The sequence below is a fragment of the Malaya genurostris genome, chromosome 2 (genome assembly GCF_030247185.1).
Source record: "Malaya genurostris strain Urasoe2022 chromosome 2, Malgen_1.1, whole genome shotgun sequence".
Lineage (NCBI taxonomy): Eukaryota > Metazoa > Arthropoda > Insecta > Diptera > Culicidae > Malaya > Malaya genurostris.
The window spans coordinates 279369392-279395546 of NC_080571.1; the positions used below are offsets into that span (position 1 = coordinate 279369392).

A 26155-nucleotide genomic window follows, 5' to 3' on the forward strand; every position below is an offset into this window, starting at 1 on the left:
ATTATGAGCAGATGATCAACTTAGGTCTGAATATGAAAAAAAGGAAAAAAAATTTTTTTTTGACTTTTCTGTACATTGATAATTTAGTTTTATTTGATAATTGAAATAACTTTCCGAAAGGAACGTTTATATAAACTTTTTTTCTGAGAGTTATAAAATAAACATGTTTGAATGAAACTTTCACAGATCGTAGATAATACAAAAAACTTAAAATTATTGTATAAAAATTATAAACTTTTTTTTTCATATATTTTTATACATTTTTTTTTTGTGATTTTACGAATTCCGACCCACTGTTACACAGTATATTCCAAGCAGCAGTTAATAACGTTCATATCAATTCAGACACATTCAGACGTTTCACAGAAGTGTATGTTTGCTTTCATAACCTGATAAATATCAATGAGTTTCCATCAAACCACACTGAGTTCTTTTTGCGGTCTGTTCCGTTTTGTTCCTGCTGATGCGTTTTGAAGTAATTGACCAAAGTTTACCATTTTTTAACAAGAAGATTGTTAGATGTTAGAACGTGATTCGAATATCGTGTTAATTCGGTTTTAGTAGATGAGTAGATGCGTAAACGCAGAAACTTTCGCGAATTAAAAAACAAAATTTTGATGCTAATTTTCATCGTAGACCATTGGTTTCTCTTAATTTTGTTTTCTGATTATAAAGGTTTCAACCTTAAGGTCATTCGCCTGTTCGAACCAAAAAACACTTACTGACCCTATGTGCGGAATTGGGAATCGAACCCGAGAGGGTTGCGTGAAGGGATCGACTTACAAATCACGCAATACCCGTCCCCTAACTGTTGATCTTTTGTTACAGCATAGTTGCATGGTTAGTGTTACTATTGCAATGCAGTGATAAAAATTTTTTCAGGTTAAGACGCCACAATTTATTGGAAGTATAATCGCTTTATGGTCTAAAGCACCGCTCTATGTCATTTTGCATTAATTTCGTAGAACTTCATGATGAAAGCAATTTTTACTACTGCCTACCAGCGCCGCTTTTACTGAATGACCAGTGTTTTACACGGTGGGTCCCGTCAAGGTTTAAGACTGTGAACCCGGAGGCACGTGCCTCCACTGCCCCTATGTAAAAATGGTTCTGCTATCTACTCAAATATTTATTCATCAGGACAGTGGCAACTGGCCAAATCCAACCAAAAGTTCTTGGATTAACACATGGATCAATAAGTCCCGAGACTGAAGCAGAGATGGCACTCGTAGTGAACCAGTAACCACGTCTTTCTAGAGTACTAACCTTTGCTTGAAACGGGTCAAAATTTTAAGTCGATCCGACCAGAAACAGCTGAGTTATCGAGGTTGGAGTAAAGTCGTTTTGTAGATTGTTTAAAAAATGGAAAAAACCGAGTTTCGTGTTTTGATAAAACATTGTTTTTTTAATGGGTAAAAACACCGTGCAAGCGAAACAATGGATTGAAAAATGTTATCCGGACTCGTGTCCATCAAAAGCAATGATTTTTCGGAGGTTCGCCGAGTTTAAACGTGGTCGTACCGAAACAAATAACGCGGAACGCTCGGGTAGACCTGTGGAAGCCGTTACACCGGAAAATGTGAGTGAAGTGACAAAAATTATAATGAAAGATCGTAAAGTGAAGTTCCGTGAGATTGCTGAGATGACACAGATATCATATGGAAGTGTATTTACTATCCTTCATGAAAAATTGAGCTTGAAAAATTGAGCATGAAAAAGGTTTTTTCCAAGTGGGTGCTGCGATTGCTTTCGATGGAACAAAAACAGCAACGAGTCGATGATTCAGAAAGCAGTTTATCGCTATTTACTCGCAACTTGCGTCGTTACGTGACCATGGACGAAACATGGATACATCACTACACTCCAGAGTCGAAGCGGCAGTGATCTGAGTGGCGCACAGCTGGCGAAAGCCGTCCGAAGCGTCCGAAAACGCAGTAGTCAGCTGGCAAAGTCATGGCGTCAGTTTTTTTTGGATACGCATGGCGTGCTTTTCATTGACTACCTCGAAAAAGGTAAATCGATCAACAGTGATTATTATATGGACATACTGGTGCGTTTGAAGGAGGAAATCGCAGAAAAATGACCGCACATGCAGAGAAAAAAAATCCTTTTTCATCAAGACAATGCACCCTGCCACAAGTCGATGAAAACAATGGCGAAATTGAACGAATTGGGCTTTGATCTGCTTCCCCAGCCCCCATACTCGCCAGATTTAGCCCCCAGTGACTACTGGCTCTTTGCTGATCTTAAAAAAATGCTCCAGGGAAAAAGATTTGGCTCAAATGAGGAGGTCATCGCTGAAACTGAAGCTTATTTTGAAGCGAAAGATAAATTTTTTTATAAACATGGTATTGAAAAATTGGAAAAACGTTGGAACCATTGTATCACCCTAAAAGGTGATTATGTTGATGAATAAAAAAAAAATTTGCCAGAAAAATGTTGTTTCCATTGTTAGTCTCGGGACTTATTGATCCATGTGTTATTTCAGATCTTAATGAAGGGCTATAAGTAAATCTTTACCCTTGCACTTTAGGTAATACAAATTTGTAACAAGGCGTAATTTAAAGCTGGATCATGTGTTCGCACCTACAATATTTTTACCAAACATAATAGTTTCGGGATTAACGAATATGTAATAAAATCTTAAATTCATTTTTTGTTCGGAAGCCGGTCTGATGTCCAATATGACACGATTTCGTAGGCTTTTGTATTTTTTCGATAGAAACCGGTTGGTAACCTGCTTACGGACGGATCCTCCGGATGGTACTACGGCGGATAACGAATTTGTTTTTTGCGTTTTTTACAAATGGTATAAAAAATCGGTTTTTAAATTACTCTAATTGATAAATATGCTAACAGAAAAAGTAATTTTAAAGTTTCAAAGTCGTAGAAATACGACTGTTTCGGAGATATAGTTCTTTGAATTTTCTCGCGCCATGTAACATTGGTACGTCGAAACTTTGTAGCGCGTTTACTCGAAAACGCTCGTCACACAATGAAAAGAAAATATCCGTTTTTCAGTTGGTAAAATTCTGAACAGAGAAGTGTGTGAACCTCTGATATGTATCATATTAAAAATCATTCTATTATTTTATTTTTAGTTAAAACAACAAGAAAACACCTTGTATCACGCTCACGTGCTCCATACGTCTTCTGATAAATTAGATATATTAGCTGGATGTATTAGAATTCAACTTCGGACGGTATCGTGCGAATGGAAAGTTAACTTTTTTAAAACCAGCCTCGAGAGACACTCGATATGTTGGCCATTTTGATTATTTTTAATTTAAAAACATTGCTTTCTACTGTTTCTGTACAGTAAAATCAAGAAAATGAACCATGGAGAGACTCGAGATGTAACAAAAACTTAGGTTTTTTTGTCCGTAATTACAAAACATCTAGCCAAACTGAGAACAATTGCTCGAGTCATTGCCCAGGAAGCGCAAGATCTTTTACCTAAACACTTGAACCAGATTCTCAAGTTTGGCATAAGAAAACGTCACGAAATTTTACTGATTAATCAATAACCCAAATGCTTTCTTCCAAGATTTGTTGAAGTACAGGGTGGGCCATTTAAAGGGGAAGCATCAGGCAACTCGAAAACATTGGAAAAAATTGTCAGATCGACTAATGATACACCATGTTGGAAGTATCATTCTAAGACAATTTTACCATGGAACAGTGCACATGAAAAAATAATCTTTCAATTGTTATAACCAAATTTGCGTGATGCGTTAATGCGTTGGATGCATTAATAAGCAAAATTGTCGGTTCTATGCCCCTGAAAACCCCCAAATAATTAAGGAACAGCCTCATTCCCATATGACCCAAAAGTTACAGTTTGGTGTGGTGTTTGTGCGGATATGGTGATTGGTCTCTATTTTTTTTTCTAGACGATGATGGAGCAACGAAAACTGTTAAATGCGATCGTTATCGAGCCATGATAAATGATTTTGTGATGTTGGCAATGTTGCACATATTCTTCGTAAAACTACTTCATTCATCCATCTTCGGTGCGAATATTGTTATATTACTTACGCCCGTCTCGAACAACGTTGATTCAACAACGTTATTCACTGCACGAAAGAGAGAAGAGTGAAAATGAATATGCGATATTCGTAGAGAACCCGAATATACTAATACATTCTTCGCTGCTGGTATCAGTGCGGTAAAATTTCATTTTCAATCGAATAATATAAGATGAAAATGAAATTTATGGCTGCTGACCGTCAGCATATCCCTACTAATTCATTTGACTTTTGCTGCCATTTTCAAGTAAAGCTCCCGTTGATTAATCGTACCTAGTCGTTTGAAGTTTTGCTTGCTCAGTTTCGAGTGCCAAGTAGTGTAGCTCCTTCATTGCCTTCGCTCTTGGTAGTGAGCAAGTTCAAATGAATAGAATTATAAGTGGAGTAAAGTATTAAAAAATGAAAACTGAAGGAGGAAACAATTAATTTATGTGTATTCTGTGATTGATATTCCAGCTATCTGGTTTGTCTTTCATCTATTATCTTAAACCAATTCGAATGTTTACATGAACCTCATTTGAAGGCCGCTCTCACACTATTGAAAGAGATATTTTTTTACTTCAAGAGATCAACTGACGGTGGTTAAACTGAGCCTCGATTGAAGAGAAACGAGTGATGAACTGAATGCTGCCCGTTCGGGCCGTCACCAAACGTTGTGTGTGTCAGAGAGTGAAGTTTACTGCATTAGAGAGATCGTCAATGTGTTCCACATTCAGTTTCAATTGAATTGAATGAAGTTTTACAGCACTGGCTGGTATACATCGTGCATGTTCGTTTTATACATTCGTTTGTCATTCGTTGATTTACTTTACTCGTCGAATTGGTTCGAATAGCGTCACTGCGATGATCGTTGGTTTCCATTCTTCACGAAGCATTCTTCAACTAATAAATTCATCATATCTCGTGAGGTAGCAGCAATGTGAGAGTGCTGGGATATGGTTCATCACATACACATGAGACTATGGTACTAATGCAGGGGCAAACGTCTTAATTTGCTTGTTTCAAAGATAGCACGAACGATCATCGCGAATTAGGTTTTGACGATGATCGCTATATGAATATTCGTTCCATATTCTCGTTAAATCATTCGGGGGTATGTTCAATGCGAATAACAACTGCAAGGAATAGATCTTCGCGCGAGCAACGAGGCAGGGTCGGTGTCGTTCGCACCCCAATATACGGACAAGTCTGAATATCAGAGCGATTATCGAACTAAGGCGAAGGAAAGCGAACGATGATCACTGGCGTTCGTTGCATTTTTGATATTCGAGCAACATTGGCTACTGGTTTCAACAGGACGGTGCAACATGCCATACAGTTCGACTGACAATCACTTTGGTACGACCATTTTTCCCCGGACGAGTCGTTTTTAAATTATGTGGAAACAATAATAGTGCTGGTTTAATTCAATCAATGTTTATTTAAAACAACCAAAATTTATTAGGGATAACCATATTCTAGTTTTTAAAAAACAAGCATGTTTTGTTTGAATCTATGAAATCTCGTTTTGAAACAAATATTTTTTCGGTTTGGTGGGCAACTAATCGTTTTGTTGATTAAAACAACCGGTAATATTCGGTGTGTACTGAAATTTGTCGTCAATTTGATTCGAATTGTGTAAAGTGGTGTTTTTGCTTTTAGTTTGTAATTACTTTTTACTGCTATAAGAAATTATGTTTCCGAAATATTTCCTCCACACACTTAAAAAATCCCTGTGATTTTACATCTTATAAGATGCACATAAATGGAGCGTCGCAGTTCACGCAAATTCACGTGGAAGAACATTTAATATTGTGTCTAAAACTCCATGATATGAAATTCGTTAAAATAAAAAAAAATACTGATAGCAAACCGCCGCGCGACTTGAACCGAGTATCATTGGATCGCAAGTACGTCTGTTAATCGACTGAGTCACAGAAGCATACATCTGCTTGGTTAGTAAAAGGTGTATTTAAATTCATACAGTCGCACCTGCTAGCAGAATGTAAGTTACAGTCGAAACCAGCAAAATTCAAGCTATTCTAACATCAAATTAGGTCTTTATGAATTACACGGTATGAGGAATTAAGTCACCTGTAATATTCAATTTTTTTTGGTGTGCAGTTATTTTGTTATTTGGACTGTCTGTCAAATTTAATGTTATCTTAACAGTTTCTGTTAAAATTTAATAAAAAAACTTTATGAATCATTATTATTTTGGATATTGTGATTCTTTCTGGATCCAACATATAAGTATTCAATCTCAGTAGTGGTAATTGTATAATATTTATTACAGTACCGAGATAATGATCAAGTTATGTTTTACTCATAGCATAGCATAATCTTCGAAAGTTTAATGCAGCCCATTTCTTGACGTTCAGTTATTATTTCATTCCATCTCAGTAGTTTGAATGCGTGTTGTGTCGTATCCTCGATAGTCATAATTACCACTCTTATTAGCGGTGCCATGCACATTTAACATCCCGTCTCACCGTACACAATACCTTATTCAAGGGTGCTCCCTCTAGGGCATTCCCAGGCGCAGGAAACAACAAACACAACGCACAATCTCCACAGATCGCGAATCGTGACGATATTATCCGCAATCGAAACGATGACGCCCTCGGATCTTCCCCTTGGCATACTTGGCGTAATTAGCCGTATCCAGGACTCGCATTCTTTGCGGTCGACTATCGTTCACCGAGGGAATGAATGAAAACGCATCTCGGAGAACAACCGACAGTCAGTGCTATAGTGAATGAAGAGAGCCTGAGGGGGGGTGGTGAAATATTATACACACCGGTGCATTCCACAACGATGAGACGATACCAAATCGTTGATGGTGATCGAGCAAGCATCTCAAGTATTTCTTTCTTTTCCTTCTTCCCATCGCAGGTAACGGAAGTTCACCCGCCCAAAACTCGACCCGCAGCATCAGTCCCAACACGCAGAGCCTGCCCAACGGTCACCTGCAGGCATCACATATCATCACCGGGCCCGGAACGGAACGGACGCTCCTTCAGCAGGGCAACCAATCGCCATTGCTGCAGCAGCAGCATCATCATCCGCAGCAACCTCAGCAGCAGCAGCAGCAACAACAGCAGCTTCAGGCTCAACAGCAAATCCCTCAACAGACGTCCCATTCACCATCGTTGCAGCATCAGCAGCAGCAGCAGCAGCTACTTCAGCACCAGCAGTCCTCCCAGTCTCATCATCTCAACAGCAGCTCCAGTAGTTTAGGCAACATCACGCCCACCTTTGTCCAGCCGCAGGTAAGTTCAATTTCCAGCTTGGGCAGAGTTGCCGGATTGCTCGCTTGATTCGAATTGGAACCAAATTGATTTATTTATTTACCCCAATATAATCCTACCAGCTCACCCCATTTGACAGATGGATCAATTAAAAAGTCTAACGAGATAATTATTACGGTTATCTTATCGATCTCCGAAGATTTCTATCGCTTTGATATGGCTCGTAGTCGCACATCGTTCCCAGAATTTACGGCCATTATCTAGTTTCTCTATACAGTGTTCGGGGGCTTTATCATACGAGCGTTTCAAAATCGAGCCACCGATCAGTTCTCGGTGATTAGTAGTCGTTTATGAATTGGTGAAATAATATCCCATCATATATGTAGGAAGAGAGAGAGAGAGAATAAACACACCAAAAAGCAAATCGGCGTTGTCCAGCCCCGAATTCAGAAATCGTGAGAAAATTTACCACACAGAAGTTGGGTCCAAATAGGAATTTGATGATGATTATATAAAGAAGAAAAAAATGCATAAAAAAAAACAGCAGAACGATGTTACTCAGGCTACAGTTTGGAATGTGAATAAAACTATTGATGTTTATCTTCCTTTTTCGACGGAGGATAACGATCAACGATCGCGCGAAGGGATTTCTTCCTCTTTCTTTCGGGGTTGAAGAATATACTGTCGAGGCTGCGTCTACCATGTCGCGCAGCAAAAAAAACCGAAGATCAGACACCAAAGAACAGTTTTGAAGAAAACCAAAGACGACAAAAAAATCGAAAGAAACCGTTTCGAGGCAAGGCATTTGCGAATAGCACCGAAATTGTGGAGGTGGGTCTCAGCAAGAGTATCAAATATCATAAATAAATTCCATCATTCTATCGATGATTGAAGTTTCGTTTAGAATGTAGGAAAAAAACAAGCAGTTCTAAGTAGTCAATCTAAGCTCATTAATCTTGTTCTTGAAGTAGTCTTGTGTCACTTGAAACCAAACAATACTTTCACAATATCTGTTGAGGGGTTACATACATTTACACTACATCACATTTAAGATAACACTCAAACACTGGGACTCAAACCCAAATACATTCGTTGGATCTACACAAGTATTGTTAGACCAATTTTAGCATATGGACGTCTTGGTGGTGGTGGCAGAAAGGAGAAATTGCGACAGTTCAGTCAAAGTTTAAAGGAGGGTCCTAATAGCGATGACAGCAGAATTCACTGCTGTTCTAGAGGTGCTACTATGCATAAAACCACTCATGTGTTCCTACAACAATAAGCATTATTTTGTGCATATACGTCTTAAGGTTACAGGGCTTTGGAACAGTAACCCTATAGACTATGCTACTAGCCACACTCGCTTGTGGTCTCAAAAGGTTACGTGGGATGAGTATTTACTCGCTCCTAGTGACCTAACACTCACATGCCGTTTTCCTTTCAAAATATTCAATGTGAGCTATCCTCTTCCTGAGTAATAGTTGTCTGGTTGTTTGGAACGACAACTTCATGAACACATAGTTTGTTATATGAACGGTTCTCTGTTGTATGGTCGTGCTGGTGTCTACTGTCGTAAAATGAAGCTAGATCAGTCTCATTCACTTGGTACAGATACTGTACAGCGCTCCAAGCAGAAATCTACAAGATTCTGTGTGGGATAAAATCAGCACTTCTGCAGAGGATCTGTGATAAACGAATTTATTTTTGTTCCGACAGTCAGGCAGCCTTAAAAGCACTCAGTTCGAATGATTCACGGTCGAATCTAGTGATCGCATGTCGAACTCAAATTGAAGACCTCAGCATTTCAAAAGCTGTTTACTTCTTATGGGTACCCGGCCATTATGAGATTTCTGGAAATGAATGGACTGATGAGTTGACTAGAGCTGGTGCAACGAATGATTTCGTTGGTCCTGAACCAGCCAGATTTGAATCTGAAAATGTCAAAAGGTCTGGTCCAAGCAGCATTGCAGTATTCTGGTTAAAGCTCTGACTGGATATTGCAAACTCAATTATCACATGGCTACTATTCAACGTGCTGAGTATTATTCGTGTGATTTGTGTGAATGCGATTACGGTACTTCTTATCATCTGATATGTAACTGTCCCGCATTGGCGCAACTACGTATCCGGTATTTTGGTTCTCCATACATGGTTGAGTCTGTGAATGCGAAGCTAAAATTTAAGGATATTCTATCGTTTCGCACCCAATGTGGTAAAGAGCTATAATCAGAGGGGTTCATCGTTCTTCCTGGAGTGAATGAATTCTTCCTGTATTGACGTTGAAAGGTTCTAGCAGATTGTTTGGCATCCCTTATGGGTTCCCAATCTACTTCTGCTCATACATACTGCGAATCGTTCTGCATTCTCTAAATCCTTTCGGGAGTTGAAGGTTTTATTAACAGTGCATTTTGGCAGCAGATCGCTTAGAATCCTTTCGGGGATGCAGAACGGTTTGTTTCTATATGCTTTGTGCTGTTTTTTCCAACTCACCCACATCACAATTTGTTTCCTTGTTCCTACTGTTCTTCCCTTTGCATCAGAAAAATATTGAGAAATAACTAGGGAAACGTGCCTTTTGAGCCAATTAGTTCTGATTCCTGAAAATTTGAGGTGTATTCACTTTTAGCAGACTCTTGAATAAGAGCGTTCAGTTTATACTGCCCAACTATTCGACCACTGGTTTGGGTCTTTACCAAAAGAAATATCTTAAAGTTCACCATCTGAAAACTGTATCCCTTGAAAATTTTAAAAGTGCAAAACTGCTCTTCTTATTTAAGAGACCACAAAGGCCAAATAGATCACAATACTAAATTCATGTCTCATGTATGAGATGCTTATGAGTAATTCCAGAAATGCTTAGCAGATCATCAGACTCGACCTTCTCCGATTTGGATGAAACTTTGCACATGGCTTCAGTATTGCAAACCATAAGTTTTGAATCGATGGAGAGGGCAATCAGACTCATGACTGGTTTTTAAAAAGTGCGTTTATATTTTTGCATTTCACAAAAATGCCTTTTTCAAATCGTTGTAACTCGGAAACTATCAATTGTACAAAAATGGCGTTCAGGAAGAAGTTGTAGGGAATCGATTGGGCACTCTAAAAAAAATATACACTGAAAAAAATTTTGATTTTTTTTCAATAATTACAAAATAATCCGAAAAAGTTAATTAAAAAAAAAATCAGGGTTTTAATTTTTTTTTGATAATTTTTATTTCAAAGCTGTTATTAAAACCTACAGATTGATGGCTATCCCATTCGTGCCTTTCGAAAAATGAAGGGGAACGTGCAATTTGAGTCAATTTGTTCTGATTCCTGAAATTGTTTTAGCTGTAACTTATTCATTTTTCAAAAGGCACGGATGGGATAGCCATCAATCTGTAGGTTTGAATAAGAGATTTAAAATAAAGATTATCAAAAAAAAATCGAAACCCTGATTTTTTTAAATTTATTTTTTTGGTTCATTTTGAAATTATTGAGAAAAAAATCAAACATTTTTTTCAGTGTACATATTTTTTAGAGTGCCCAATCGATTCCCTACAACTTCTTCCTGAACGCCATTTTTGTACACGGTTTCCGAGTTACAACGATTTGAAAAAGGCAATTGTTGTGAAATGCAAAAATATATACACCTTTTTTAAAAATCAGTCGTGAGTCGGATTGACCTCTCCATCGGTTCAAAACTTATGGTTTGCCATACTGAAGCCATGTGCAAAGTTTCATACAAATCGGAGAAGGTCGATTCTGATGTTGTCACTTTTTCGTCTACTTATTCCTGGAATTGCTCTTGATGTACCGAATCCGTATTAGTCAATTATGCATTTATCCCGTTAGTGAATTTTTACTGGTGTAAGTAATATTTTATGTACATTTTCCAGTCCACATAAAAGATATGAACATCTTTTGATTTTTCTACAAATGAAATCAACTTAAGGCAACTTAACACTACATTAAGATTTTATGAGTCTATTTGGCCTCTGTTTAATATGACCTATTTGGCAACAAAGAATATGAGGCGATAATCGACCCATAGATATTACCCCTTCATCTAAATTATGCTTTCGGCGAAATGACCTTTTCGGTGAAATGACATTCAGTGAAACGATCCTAACCCTTAGTAAAGTAAGAGATATGACCGACCAAAAATTTAAAGCCGGAGATATTAACGACCAAAAATTTATAACATTAATTTATTTCGCTACTCTGCAATTCCGCAGTAGTTGCCCGTTGTATATGTTTTTTTTCGTCAGATTTCAGACAAAGTTTTCCATGGAGAAATCTCTCCACTCTCATCAAACTATAGGTCTGAGATCTTTTTACGCGGTTTTTTATGCGGATTTCCGAAGTTACGCGGTTTTCTTGTTTTTTTTATAGAAATGCATGAAACGTCAAGATCTGGTGTTATCCCGAAAAAAATTTCAAGTCAACTTTCGGAAACTTAGAAAATTTCGGATTTAATTGTTTTTATTAGATTAGATTACAGATCTCGACGTTTTATGCATTTCTAAGGCATTTCAAATGATTTTTCCTCAGTTCGCTTTCACATCTCATCCAAGTCAGTCGATAAAACAAAACCGCTTACGTTCGGGACAGAAGAAACCAATTACAGTATTGTGTAGTGAACAATAGAACGACCTCGAAATGAGTGAACTAAACGAACAAAAGCTACCGCCTACACGAAAGAATACAATTGTTGTTGACTTCAGGCAGTGCAAAATTCGACCTTCGATACGAGAACTTGAAGGTTTGCTTAAGGAGCAAATGCATCTTGACATTAAACGTGTGCATTTACTTCAATGCAATAAGAGAAATAATATTATTTACATCCAGTTTTATAAAGAGTTGGATGCAATTCAATTCTCAAAAGACAATAACAATGTGTATTATGTGAAGCACGAGAACATTAAGTACAACATTCCATTATATATGGAAGATAGTGCTATAGAAGTGCGTGTGCATGATCTTCCCTCAAGCGTCACCGACTCATATATTCGCAAAACTATGTCCCAATACGGAGAGATTCTCTCTATCGAAAAAGAAAAGTGGAAGAATTTTTTCCCCGGTATTCTAAATGGCGTACGTTTATTACGCATACACTTGAAGAAGGCTATACCTTCTTATGTGATCAAGATACAAGAATTCCGTGCAAATCACTTGTTACCTATGACAATCAGATGGCCACATGTCAATATTGCCAAAAAGCTGTTCACTACGGTCAGCCATGTGATAAACTGGACAAGGAGACAACTACACCAAAGGACAACGGTGTTTCCTTCACCTTCCTGCTGAACATCACGTAAGCCATTTTCTCTTCCGGCATTCTTGCTACATGTCCAGCCCACTGTAGTCTGCCGTGTTTTATAAGCCTTCCAATATCCGCATCTTTGTATACTTGGTACAGCTCATGGTTAATGCGTCTGCGCCATTCTCCGCCAAGTATTGAGCGCAAGATTTTTCTCTCAAAGACGCCGAGTACTGGAACATCTGTTTCCTTCAACGACCATGCTTCATGGCCGTATAGAACAACAGGTAGTATCAATGACTTGTATGGAGCAAGTTTGGTGCGTGTGTGCAAGCTACGAGACTTCAGCTGGTTACGGAGCCCGCAGAAAGCCCTATTAGCAGCTGCAACACGCCTTTTTACCTCGCGGCTAATATCATTATCGCGTGTCACTAGTGTTCCAAGATATATGAATTCGTCAACAACCTCGAATTATATCCCATCTATCTCCACCTCGGATCCTACACCGTTTGGGCTGCCTCTTTCTCTACCAGCCACCATGTACTTAGTCTTGGTAGAGTTTATCGTCAACCCTATTCTCGCAGTTTCTTTCTTGAAGGGCACAAAAGCCTCTTCCACAGCTCTACGATCCACACCAATAATATCAATGTCGTCCGCAAAACCAAGAAGCAAGCGAATACTAAAACTAATACAGTTCATTTAAACCGTTTGTTGTATCATTACACAAATAAGATCATACATCATCATAGACCAATTTTTTTCTTAATATAAAGGTATAACAGAATTAAAACAACATAGATATTGCCGACAACATCTACTGAACTGTGGTTGACACATAATAAATAGTTAGTTTATTTCCACAGAAGAATCAGCCGGCATAAATATTTTTTTTTCATTTGACTAGAACACAATTTTGACTGAAATCAAACAGAGAACATTGTTGATGTTGAAGAGAGAAATTAGCTTAAAACAATAATATTCTAACTAGAAATCAAAATAAATCAAATTTAAAAATCTACTAACAGTTTTGTTAGTTTAAACATTCTCCATTTCTATGCGTGCACTATCCACCTCTTTTTTCTATATGGTTTCAATCTGGAACTAAGAAAAAATTTTTATTAAACAATCATAATTTGTTGAAGCGAGTTCCTACAACTTTCTAAAACCTTCAAGCTACGTTTATTTTTTTCAGCATAACATGTTCCAAGACATTAAATTACACACATTTCCATTCCTTTTTTTGTTGCAGTCACCCACTCACTCATTCAAAACGGCGTCCATCAACGGTGCGGGTCATCATACGAACGGAGGCGATCTAAATATGCCTGGTGGTCCAACAGCAGCGCCCGGAACACCAAACTCAAAGGCGAAGGTAAGATCGGCGGAACCCTTTTCCAGGTAAACTTTCCTGGACGATAAGATCAACGGCTCGGAAGTCAACAACCCGAGCGGCACCACTTGGCGCGCCAGGGGTGAGCAGATCGAGCCGTTCCGCCGTCTGCGGAATCGTTTTAATCTGCCTCTAATTTTGCCACTCCACTAATTTAATTTACATTCAAATTTGAAGCTAATGTAGCCATTACCCAGCTATGCCGGCGCATATTCCCATGACTGAAAAGATTTTTTTTTCTGCCACCATATGAACCAGGGAACAAAGAACGAATGCATCTTTTTTTTCGCGAATGTCTGCCTCTTGTCGCTTGTTTTTTTTCTGGCTATGACATTACTTAAATTAATCGTCACTTTCGGTTTCCGCTGCCCGACCATACGCCGAAAAGATTTTGATCGGGTTTTTCAATTTGACTCCGGAAATGAGACCATCACCGTCAACGTTTCGGTTGTCAGCGGGATCCTAATTGAATGGGCGAATAAAAAAAGAGCAGTGAATAAACTTTCAGATAATAAATTTCCATTTTAATTTTTTTGTTTTTTTTTGCGCATTTACTTAGGATGTATCTCCTCGGGTTAAGATCGTGGTGGCCCTGTACCCATTCAAAGCGATCGAGAGTGGCGATCTGTCGTTGGAAAAGGTAAGTTGTTTCATTTTAGCTAGGTCTTAATCTTGAACTGAACAATTGATTTTATATCACCTTTATTTTTTAGAATGCCGAATACGAAGTGATCGATGACTCGCAAGAACACTGGTGGAAGGTCAAAGATCAGCATGGAACCATCGGCTACATTCCCAGCAACTACGTCAAGGAGAAGGAACTACTCGGGCTTCAGAAGTACGACTGGTACGTAGGGGACATGTCCCGGCAGAGAGCCGAATCACTGCTCAAACAGAACGACAAGGAAGGCTGTTTCGTGGTGAGAAAGTCGTCCACCAAAGGCCTTTATACGTTATCGCTACATACCAAAGTGTGAGTTGTTTAAAATGGTTGTCCGGGGCGGACCGGTTGTTTAAGTGTTCGATTTCCATTACAGACCCCAATCCCATGTGAAGCATTATCACATCAAACAAAACGCTCGTCAAGAGTTTTACCTCTCAGAAAAACACTGCTGTGAAACGATACCGGATTTGGTCAACTACCATCGACACAATTCCGGTGGTCTAGCCTGCCGACTCAAGACGTCCCCCTGTGACCGGCCGGTGCCACCGACGGCTGGTTTGTCACATGGTAATAATTCGAATTGAATCCGCAAACGTTCCTCGATCGAACATAAAATTTTCCTTTTTATTTTATAGATAAGTGGGAGATCCATCCTTCGGAGTTGATGATTTTGGAGGAACTTGGTTCGGGTCAGTTCGGTGTTGTTCGAAGAGCCAAATGGCGTGGCTCGATCGATACCGCAGTGAAAATGATGAAAGTTGGCACAATGTCCGAGGATGATTTCATCGAAGAAGCTAAAGTAATGACGTAAGTGTTTGGATGATTTTCACCGGCTTTCAGGCCATAACTTATAAACTCTTGTGTCGCTTTACTTTCAGAAAACTCCAACATCCAAATTTAGTACAACTGTACGGTGTTTGTTCCAAGCATCGACCGATCTACATCATTACCGAGTACATGAAGCATGGTTCCCTACTGAACTATCTGCGAAGGCACGAGCAGACGCTCATCGGAAACATGGGAATGCTTCTCGACATGTGCATACAGGTGAGTTGTTTCACCAATTTACTGCTTTGTATTATCGACTGAACTTTATTCGTTTGATTGCTTGTTAGGTCTGCAAAGGAATGTCCTATCTCGAGCGGCACAACTACATTCATCGAGATCTGGCAGCTCGTAACTGTTTGGTGGGCTCAGAAAACACCGTTAAAGTGGCAGATTTTGGCCTTGCCCGATACGTTCTAGACGATCAGTATACCAGCTCTGGTGGTACGAAATTTCCAATCAAATGGGCTCCACCGGAGGTACTCAACTACACCCGATTTTCGTCCAAGAGTGACGTTTGGGCATACGGTAGGATAGCAGGTTGAAATACTTCGATAGCTGTGTATCAATTAACCGTTTCTTCTGTTCGATATAGGTGTACTGATGTGGGAAGTATTCACTTGTGGCAAGATGCCCTACGGTCGCCTAAAGAATACGGAAGTCGTAGAACGTGTCCAGCGGGGAATTATTCTAGAGAAACCAAAAGCATGTGCGAAGGAGATATACGATGTAAGTATGGTTTGAATTGTTTGAGGGGAGTATGATTGAAGTGATAATTAAATTTCTGATTGGATTCAATCAATGCTTGTTGGAAACATTAGGTGAAAGCATCCATCCTCCAGTTGGAAGCTACCTAACATACAAAATACATTCTGGTTTGAACTAACCATATTAAGGCTTTTGTTATATATTAGTTTGCAACAACAAATATCGTGTTTGTTGTTTTTTTTCAATAATGTGAACTCTTCTGCGTACAGTTGATATTTTGGGCACTTTGGATACATTGGCCAGAGGATGTATAATTATAATTATTATGTTCGTTTAATCAAGCCCGAGAAATTCTGAGCATTTTTCTAATATGGTAAAATGAATAGGTTCGACTATGTATGGAGGACCAAAAATCTGGATAGATGTTTGCTTCAATATCGGTTAATTACAATCTGATTATATGAATTCCTGTAACCGCAGACACCCAATAATACTTAGTCCGCTATGTAGCTGCAATGACTGAGTTTCCGGATCAATCAGCATTCGAAATACTGGGATCATCTAATTGAGTGCGACTTGCAGTCCCTAGATTTGATCGAGACTCGTTCGAATCTAATTCCTCTATATCAGCGGGACTGTCAGAGCACAAATTAACATCCAAAACAACAGATTCTCTGTAGAAGTATCGCTTGTACACTGCGCAGAATCACGAATATTTCGGTTTGGAATACAGTGCAGTAACGTTTGCATTAAAAATAGACAGATAATTGCTTTTGATAAATTTCCCATGGAAGGTTACCTTCATTACCGTTCGAAAAAAGTCCTTTTTTATTGCAAACGTTACTGCACTGTATTCCAAGCCGAAATATTTGTGATTCTGTGCAGTGTACAAGCGATACTTCTACAGGTAACCTCTTGTTTTGGTGTTCATTTGTGTTCCGTTCAGAGCTGCTAAATGTCACTATCCACTGGCAACTTTGCACGACGAAGATTGGAGAGTTTATGTCACTGGACTGCTGCCAACCAGGCTCTACCAATCATCATTTATTGAGTGTCTGAGAGCCGATCTGTCATAACTTAAATTCTCTTGATATTATACTCACCAGGACGCTCATTGATTGCCGATGCGATTGATATTATCTTCATTTCTCCAGTCACTGCTTGATTACGATGTGACTAAATATTAATCAAGCAGCATAAACATTGAATTAAATTCACTTACACCAGTAAACTCCGAAGTCCGATTAGTTTTTGCAAAGAACAATGAACTTTATCAATTTATGTTTATTTTAGTATTTTCATGAATTTTTTTACTTCAACAGGGAATAGGAGAATGAGAGAGAAAACAAAAAAGTCGTCTGTCTTTGACTGAGTATACTTCTACTTGGTCATTGAATTATCGAGTATCTCATTTGACAGACACTTTGGCCCTACCGATTACAGTTGACGATGTTTTAAGTCATTCTGTCAAGGTCGTTTGACATGACTGGCAATTTGCAGCTCTGGTTCCGTTTTAAGTTACTTGCAAAACAATTCTACGCCCTTTCTAGCGGCCTTTCGGCAGTTAACCCGAACATTCTCCATGGCGGACGAAAACATGCGGGTAGGCATGTTCTTGAGTTCTTTATTTGTTTTTTTATCAATTCCTCCTCAGTTTTCGCGACAAAATTGTTGGAGTAAACCTTACGCTTCCGATTGGCCCAAAGATTCTCGATGGGACGCAGCTGGGGGACGTTTGGCGAATTCACCGACTTGGGTACCACAACGATATTCTGCCGCTTTATCTCCTCTAACGATCGCTTCGAGTAGTGGGCCGACGCCAGATCCGACCAGAACACCGCGTCTTCGCCCTTATGGTATTTCTTGATGAGTGACACAACTTTCGGCCGGCATTTCGTACCATAAATTTCCCTGTTCACGGTCAGTCAGTCAGTCAGTCCGGAGCGAAAGAAGAACGGCTTTGACATCCCCTTCTCGCCGATTTCCGACCACAGCAGCCACACCTTCTTGTGGAACTTGGTGTGTGAAATGAACTTAACTTCGGAGCTCACTTCCTTCGCGGAGGAAGTAAAATGCGAAGTGCCCTGCCTGTCGTTTCCATCCAAGGTGAGATAGGTCTGGTCGTCCATCACCACCGCCACGTCGTGACTCGTCGGGAAAATTGATTTGACCATCTTATTCAGCCACTGCCGCTTTCTGACATGTACACAGATAAACATATTTCGTAAATTTGCATCTATTTTCATGCACATATTTGGAGCGGAAAATTGAATATAAATATATATAATATTTCACATGCATTGGCGTCTCGTCCTCATGTGCACCGGTCATTTGTCATTTTTTGTATCCTTTATTTATTCGATGAAAGCAGATCGGATGATACCGAATATATAATAATGAGACATTCTGTCAACATCACAATATGCACAATTCATACTAATTTGCGTGTATTTACACACACATCTCACATTCATCCAACTTAAAATTTCAAGTATCAAGTCGTTGGGTTAGTGTCTTTTCCGTACCCATCAGTCACTGCACAGGGTCAAGAGAAGAAATTATTCTGCTCAAATCGAGATTTGCTGTTCTCTTTGTCACGTTTGGCTCTGTGAGAACTTGTATGCACACCTTGAGTCTTCAGTGACTTATGCTTATGGCATTTGAAAACAAATTGCTGTCTCAGTTGTAATGTCGAAGCGGTTTTATTGATGAAGTTATTGAGAGATTTGCTCAACGTGCAGAACTCCGAATTTTCCTTCTATTGTATCGATGATACGAAAAATCTCAATGTTTAGTTTGCACTTACAATGAGCTGTTACATCTGATATCGTACCACATAATCAATGCACAATCTGTAAATTTTGTCACTAGACGCCACATTGAATAATCAACTCATTCTAATTTAGTTTTACATCGATGATGGTTTTCAATAACATTTTCGATTCGATTCGATGTCTATTTCACAATACTATTGATTTATATGTCATGTAAATTTCATTATTTCTTCATGTTTGCCAGGTACTTTTTCACTGTTTGACCGATTGCACCGACCCCCCGGCCAATCGCATGCAGCGATGTAGTCACTTTTCTCTCGATCTTCCTCTTCAGCTTCTTTGGAGGCTTTTGTTGTTCAGGGTTGTCGGTCGTCCGGAACCGGGCTTCTTTTCGATGCTCTGATTGTTGTCTAATAGTGCCAAGATATTGTCGAATCAAGAAACGGGTTTCTTTGAACGCGCACAATTCAGAACGAAATTTCTTCACTGTTTTTGCCTGCCATCACGATTAGAGTTCGAATGATAGAACTGTTAAATTGTTGTGTGCTGATTCATGGGTTACTATGATTGATGCTGCATGTTTCGTCGGTGCGGGTGAAGGCAAAATTTGTCCATTTTGTCTAATGCTAACGTTATTTACCCAGCGAATGAGCACAATGATTCTTGTTTGAGCAACCCATTTCACGGATTTATATTCAGGAATGATCCAAGAGCAGTCGGAATTGTCGTGAATGCTTCCATCGTCACTTTTAGGGCAACGAATCGCAACTTCTCCTTTGTGTCACCATACAATGCACCCTTAGGCTAGAATTGATCTAACACTATACTGCCCATACTCGCATAGCATATTGGTTCTGGCCACTTTACACAGAAAAAAATAATGAAAATTACACGACATGTAATTCAATGATACTTTGAAAGAGACATCAAGTGAATTGAAAGTTTGATAGAAAACCATCATCGATGTAAAGGTCTATTCAAATGCCTTGATTTTTCCATGAATTATACAACATATTTGAATTTACGCTTAGTTTTACCTTTAAAGTATATTGAAAAGTATAGAACTGAGGAGTAACTTTATATTCAATTTCCTGCTCCAAATATGTGTATGAAAATAGATGTAAATATTTTTATCTGTGTAGAGTTAGCCCGACGGATAACGTCCATTTTTACGTTACTTTTAGAAGTTGCAAAAAAATTTGGGGTTAGTTCAGAAAATTTAAAAATATCAAGTCGGGTCTGTCCCATATGGAAAGAGAGTACTCGTATATCTGTTTCACGTATTAAAAATTTCGTTTTAGTAATTAAAAAATGTATAGGTTGCATCAATTTTTTGTTCTGGGCGCTGTACCAATATTTAGCACTGGCAGTGCATGCAAAAATTTAGATAATGAAACTATATTCGATTTGATCTTTGGATATATCCGGTACCATAATTCTTCTACAATATTTTGCATTTCGATCTCAGTTCCTTGCCAAAATAGATACCTTCAGAATCAAACGAATTGCTCCCATTTATTCTCACAATGTCATTCTCCCAAGCAACAAATTTAGGAAAAGATTATTTTTTGTGCCATAACTTTGAACAAAAATAGATGTAGGCGTATGCGAATATTTCAAATTGGAATTTTCTCGAATAAACTGTTCTAAACAAGAGATTTCAGAATATTTCTCTCGGGTGTTGGTGGCATTGAAACCTGCAAAGTCACTGTTTGAGCTGTCTTCCGCGGAAGATTCTGCAATAAGCAATTTAGTTGCATAAAGACCAGACATGAGAAGCATAGCATGCTAGGATTGCACCGGTATGCGAGTATCTTTTTATTCGTTGATAAAAGTACTCGCATATGGGTCCCATCTTGTTGCGTAATAGATTTTATATAAGCGAATGACAAAAAAAATGCAATATTTTATTCCAGATGAAAAGTTTATGATGGAATCCATGTATGTGATTCAATAGTATTACGGATCAATAATCACAGTAGCGGAAAAAAGCGAATTTTTACCGAAATATGTATTCATCTGTTTTCTCTACTTGGCGATTTTCAATACGAGACTGATATGCAAGTATGGGCAGTATAGATCCAATGAATGCCATAACCTCCTTGGTGTAAACCGAAAGCCTTACAAATTTCTTTAAAAATAAAGCTGTCCAATTCAGTTTTGAAACACGTAATTTTGTCCCCCAACAACAACCTCAGAACTAAAGAGCTGCAACGGATCAGCCCCTATGAAAATCTTGCGATGAGTTAAAAGTACCATACATGTTCTGCGCAGATTTCCAGATACCTATTATTACATCAATAATCAATTGCTCAACTGAACGTTGGGTTCAATGCATCAAAACAAAGCGAGTGTTGACGAAAAATCGGAAATCCCAGATCGTTTCATTTCCTTAGCAAATCATACGCGATCCCTTGAAGTGGTGATAGTAAACCATCCTGAGACATATTTGTCATTCTTGAAGAGATGACCGCGAACCACTGTGCTACTGCTTTGGCTGAGTCTCTATGCACTCTATTCAATATATCTTTGTAGGAGACTGGAAGTAGTCTGAGAGATGTTGAGGATTGACAAAATCATGGAAATTGTATTATTTTTCTAGAATTGTTACTACCCGAAAAAATCTCGGAGCTGGAATTGGTACCAGCTTAAGCAGTTGAGTATAGTACAGTTGAGTACATAGTTTTTCTTAAGCAACACTAAAGAACAAAACTAGTTGAAAGCGTGTTGAAATCTTTGGCATAAAAGAAATTTCCTCGAGCCGGACCTGAAGCTACGTTCTTCCAATCGTTGGTAGAGTGCGTTACTGTTGAGAAACTGTCATGACTCACAGGAACCCCACAGTCTCTTAATATGACGAGAGCAATCAAATAGAATTGAAATATCTCTAAATTCGCATGATTTTAGCAGTTGAAACTGTTTAAATTTAGTAAGGGTTAGAACGTCTCTAGGGTATCGGATTTAATGGACTGTGGTTTGTTTACACTTCTATAGAGAACAACTGGTAGAAGTTTGATCAAGTAGTCGGTCGCGCACAGAAATAACATCAAATGGAATTCGAACGAAGAAAAAATATTGTGCACAAACATCCGGAAAATCCAGAGTTGTCAGGTATCAAGCTGGATAAAGTGCTCAGCTTCGCAGCAAGGTGTTAAAGCCGTCTCCATATCTATCGATTCGAGATGTGGCCAGAAGGTAAAACACCAACTTTCAAACGGTACGCAACATCGCTGCCAGAAAAGGATACAAGTCGTACAAAGCCAGTAAATATCCAAACCGGCTCATGAAGCAGAATTCCTAGACCAAAAAATAACGATCATGGCTCCGTGTTTTGATGGAACACAAGGCCTTGCTCGATTACGAAATAAACTTCAAAACCGTCTTTAACAGATACTTAGTTTTACATCGCAACTGGGCGTGGGATTCTAGATTCTAACCCGTTTTTGCTGACAAGTTCGCGATAAAGGTTTTGATTCGGCAAGCGATTTGCAGTGTTGTGACCTGAAAACGGAGCCATTCGTCACATCATCGACGATTACATCCCAAGTTTACATTGAAGAATGCCTGAAAAAGCATGTATTGCCGTTTGTCCGCAAGCATAGGGGTAAAGTAACCATTTGGCTCGATTTGTTAGTCAAGAGCATCCATCACTGATTCCGTGTCCGTTTCCACTGTGCGGGCGCTGGTGGGCTCCATCAAGAGGAAGATTCTAGATTTCGTTCAAACTAGAGAAAAGTTACCATCTAATGCTGAAACTTTGATGATTTACTACAAGTGCTGTAAAGCAACCATTTATAGATTTTCTAAACTCATTGGATCCCTAATCACAGGTCTTTTTGTGCGTTTCAATTCATTTTAAGTCAGTCTTCAATATGAAAATTATGCAAACGTTTAATAAAAATGGAAAGAGCTTGATCGGATTCATTTTTATAACCTGTAAAATTCATTAGAAAATGACCGACACTATTCAACATTGATGCTTAAACATGCATATGCAAAGTCCGGTAAGCAGATATAATTTCACTACTAGATGAAGTCGATACGTTTTCATTTTTTAATTTCATTCAATAGATGAGGTCTGTTCTCTTATTCCAATTATTTTACAATTTCTTGATGATTTTGATTGTAATCCGCATAGGCGCCTTCTTGCCCAAGCTGATTTTTCAATTGATGAGCCATCTTTTGGATTTCGAGAACAGATAACAGTCCGAGGGAGCCAAATCTGGCGAATGAGGTGGATGGTCTTGTTTAGGTCGGCCAACACAATTTCATGTATTTTATGGCATTGTTGTGTCGTAGAGTCTGCCACTGCGGACTACATCGGTTGTAGAGTTTCGGTCACCACGAAACTAGTCTTCACCGTTTTGTCTCTTGAAAAATTAAGCTTTATAAAAGAGCGAAAATTGATCACCATGATACCAAACACGTAAGCTAAAATCAGCTGTCCAAACAAAGTATGACCAACTAGAAGACTTTTTGCGATTGCAGCGTACTTTGGCGCTCAATGAGGTTACTTTTCGCCTCTCGTAGTATACTCGTTTCTCACTAGTGAAAAATTGTGTCCGTTATTTGCATGCGTATATAATATTGTACTTTCATTATTCGTTGTTTCTAATACTGCGGTATCATTTTCTATTTGCAGGTGATGAAAAAATGTTGGTCTCATGGCCCCGAGGACAGGCCCGGATTCCGGATACTCAAAGACCAGCTCGCAGCTGTTGCGCAAGGTCTTACCGATTAGGCAGATTGGCTCCGGAATCTCATTGCATCCCATTGGCACACCCGGAACGTGCGTGTGTTTGTGTAAAACCGCATAAATATACCATTCTTATCTTAGGGCTAGATGATCCTGCTTTTCATTTCAAAACATCTCTATCCTACTAGCAAACCTACTACCACAATTGTACGTAGTCGAAGCGCAATGCTGTCGAAAGGCATTTGGCGATGGCCGTATTTTATACATTAGAAATATTGTGCTTGCAACAAAAAAAGTGAAAATCTATCCATATCTGTATCGGAAACTTGAAACACAAAATAACAAATTATTAGAAAAACACAAACTTTTTGTACCGTTGTCTGCCACGAATAAAGCCAACCGACTGCACAACAAACACAAACTAGCAACTCTCAGTAAGTGCAGTCTCTCAATTAACAAACTAACGGAAAACTACACTCCAGCAAATAGACTTACTATAAATATACAACTCTAGATAAAATTACAGCGAACAGCTACCGGACAGTCATCCGTTTGTTCCTTGCGGTGCTGCTTAAGGAAAAGGGACAAACGTTCATTCCTAAACCGTGAAACATACTTCTCATCTTCAATGCATTATACTTTACTTCGATATTTTCTTCACATTCAAATTAAGCATGATACCTAAACACTGACTGAATCACAGAATCAAGCACACACTAGTAAAAGCCAGCAAAGCATAAAAAGTCAGCGAAGCCGAAAAAAAGAAGTAAAGAATCAACCAGGAAATGTGAATCAAAATCATAAGTTTTCCAATTTTACTGCGATACACAAAACAATAATTTTTGTGACTACAATCTAGATTTAGGAGGCGATGGAGTGAAAAGCAATGGATAATAAACGGTGGATTCGAGACCGAAGCTTTTGCAGGCTAGGCTCCCGGTGCACCGAATCAAGGAGTAAGGTTAGGCAAACCGAGTGATTTGCGTTACGATGAGTACGTTTTTTTAGCGACACAGACAAGTGACAAACTTTCCAACTTTATTAGTGGTATTTTTTTTCTGCGTAAGAGATACTAGTACTACGGTTAACTTTACACTGTATTGAAAGCATAACAATAGTAGATATATCGGTGGGACGTAAAACAGCGGAAGTAAGAAAGCATAAGTGATATTTAATATTTTTAGTATAGTTTTAGAGACTTATTTAATTGGCCCGTTTATGTGTCCACTCAAAACCCTTAAGAAAAAAGAACAGATTATATTGGTCGAGTTTTTTTTTAGCAGTTTCGTGTTTTCTTCCAGTTCAGTCATTAAGTTCAATCAATCATTGTTTTGCGTTGCGAGATTTTTTTTTATTGTACAGTTAGCTATAATTTTCTCATAGGGTATACTTTTGGTAGACCGTCGCCTACTTGGGCAAATCAAACAAATAAACTGGTACATACAGTGCGCGTCGTACACACGAGGCGTCGCTAGTAGTTAGCGTTATTTCTTTCGAAATTCTAACGATGCTTGTATTTAAAATTTCGTATGAAACTGAAGCAACAATACACATACACAAAAATATCTAAGAGAAATCAAGAAATGCCATTTTTACAATATATGAGTATAGGACTTTAATGTTTAATTACAAATCTACCAGCAGAGAAAAGGCAGAGCGCAGACAAGCATATATGAGTATGATAAAAATAATATGCGGATTCAAAATCAAGCCAATAATCTTAGGATTTGAAGTAAGCCTAGCATATTGCCTGTGCTAGGAGTTGTACTGTTAGGAATAAAAAAAACGGAAGCAAAAATAATGGAAGGAATAAATAGTAACAAGTACCGAGCATATACCGTAACACTCATACAGAATTGTCGAATAATTTTCGAAATATATATACATATACATTTTTACGTCAAACTAGAGCAGACTCACCTGTCAACAGGTGCTGCGACAGGTGAACCAAATTATTGTATGGATATAAAGAAAACAACAGAAAAAAAAACAATTGAAATCGTAACTAACTACCAGAGGTTCACTTTGAAACGTTGAAGTCGGCTGAAAAACAACTCGCTGAAACGTTGATTGATCAAGAACAGAAAGCAGGATTATTATAGATGTCTTTTATTCGAGATCAACTAAAACCAATAAATAAACTCGAGAAAAATATTGATTATGTCTTGTATAAAAACAAGGTTGGTGTGTTTTTTTGTTCGAAATAGAACACGAAAAAGAAAATGAAAGTGTGCGGAAAATCTACATTTCGTTCGGTCATATTTCGAAGATGGGATGTTCACTATTTATGTAGCCTTCAATTTAAAAGGAAGTACTCTAGCAGATAGTAGGTCCAAAAATGAACTTAATATTAAAAAGGCGGATGGGTAATGTTACTGACATAACTGGAGTAAGAGAATAACTGACATGATTCTTTTACGCTTCCGAATATAGATAATCGTAATACAATTAATACAATCAGTACAATAATACAATTGATAGTTCTAAAAAAAACCGATTTGCGGAATTTATCCAATGTTTACAGAATTCAAGATCTAAATTCGAAATATGAAACAGGCTCTCAATTCAGTTGAAAAATTTTAGTTCGGAATTCAGATC

At 38.4% G+C, this 26155-nt stretch overlaps 1 protein-coding gene across 7 annotated transcripts in view; it reads left to right on the forward strand.

Moving 5' to 3' along the window:
- The window catches only part of LOC131430255 (tyrosine-protein kinase Btk29A), a 212276-nt gene extending 186540 nt beyond the window's left edge, over positions 1–25736 (forward strand). For 6 of the 7 annotated variants that reach the window (XM_058595064.1, XM_058595062.1, XM_058595063.1 and 3 more), the window contains 10 exons: positions 6903–7279; positions 13750–13872; positions 14450–14530; positions 14604–14863; positions 14928–15121; positions 15190–15361; positions 15433–15601; positions 15670–15907; positions 15975–16108; positions 23504–25736. In XM_058595064.1, the coding sequence (XP_058451047.1) occupies positions 6903–7279; positions 13750–13872; positions 14450–14530; positions 14604–14863; positions 14928–15121; positions 15190–15361; positions 15433–15601; positions 15670–15907; positions 15975–16108; positions 23504–23602 (1847 nt within the window). In that variant the 3' untranslated portion in view covers positions 23603–25736. Of the gene's footprint in view, positions 1–6902; positions 7280–7414; positions 8090–13749; positions 13873–14449; positions 14531–14603; positions 14864–14927; positions 15122–15189; positions 15362–15432; positions 15602–15669; positions 15908–15974; positions 16109–23503 lie in introns of those variants that run through there. The other variant, XM_058595069.1, reaches the window with a different exon arrangement.
- Positions 25737–26155: the final 419 nt, after the last annotated feature.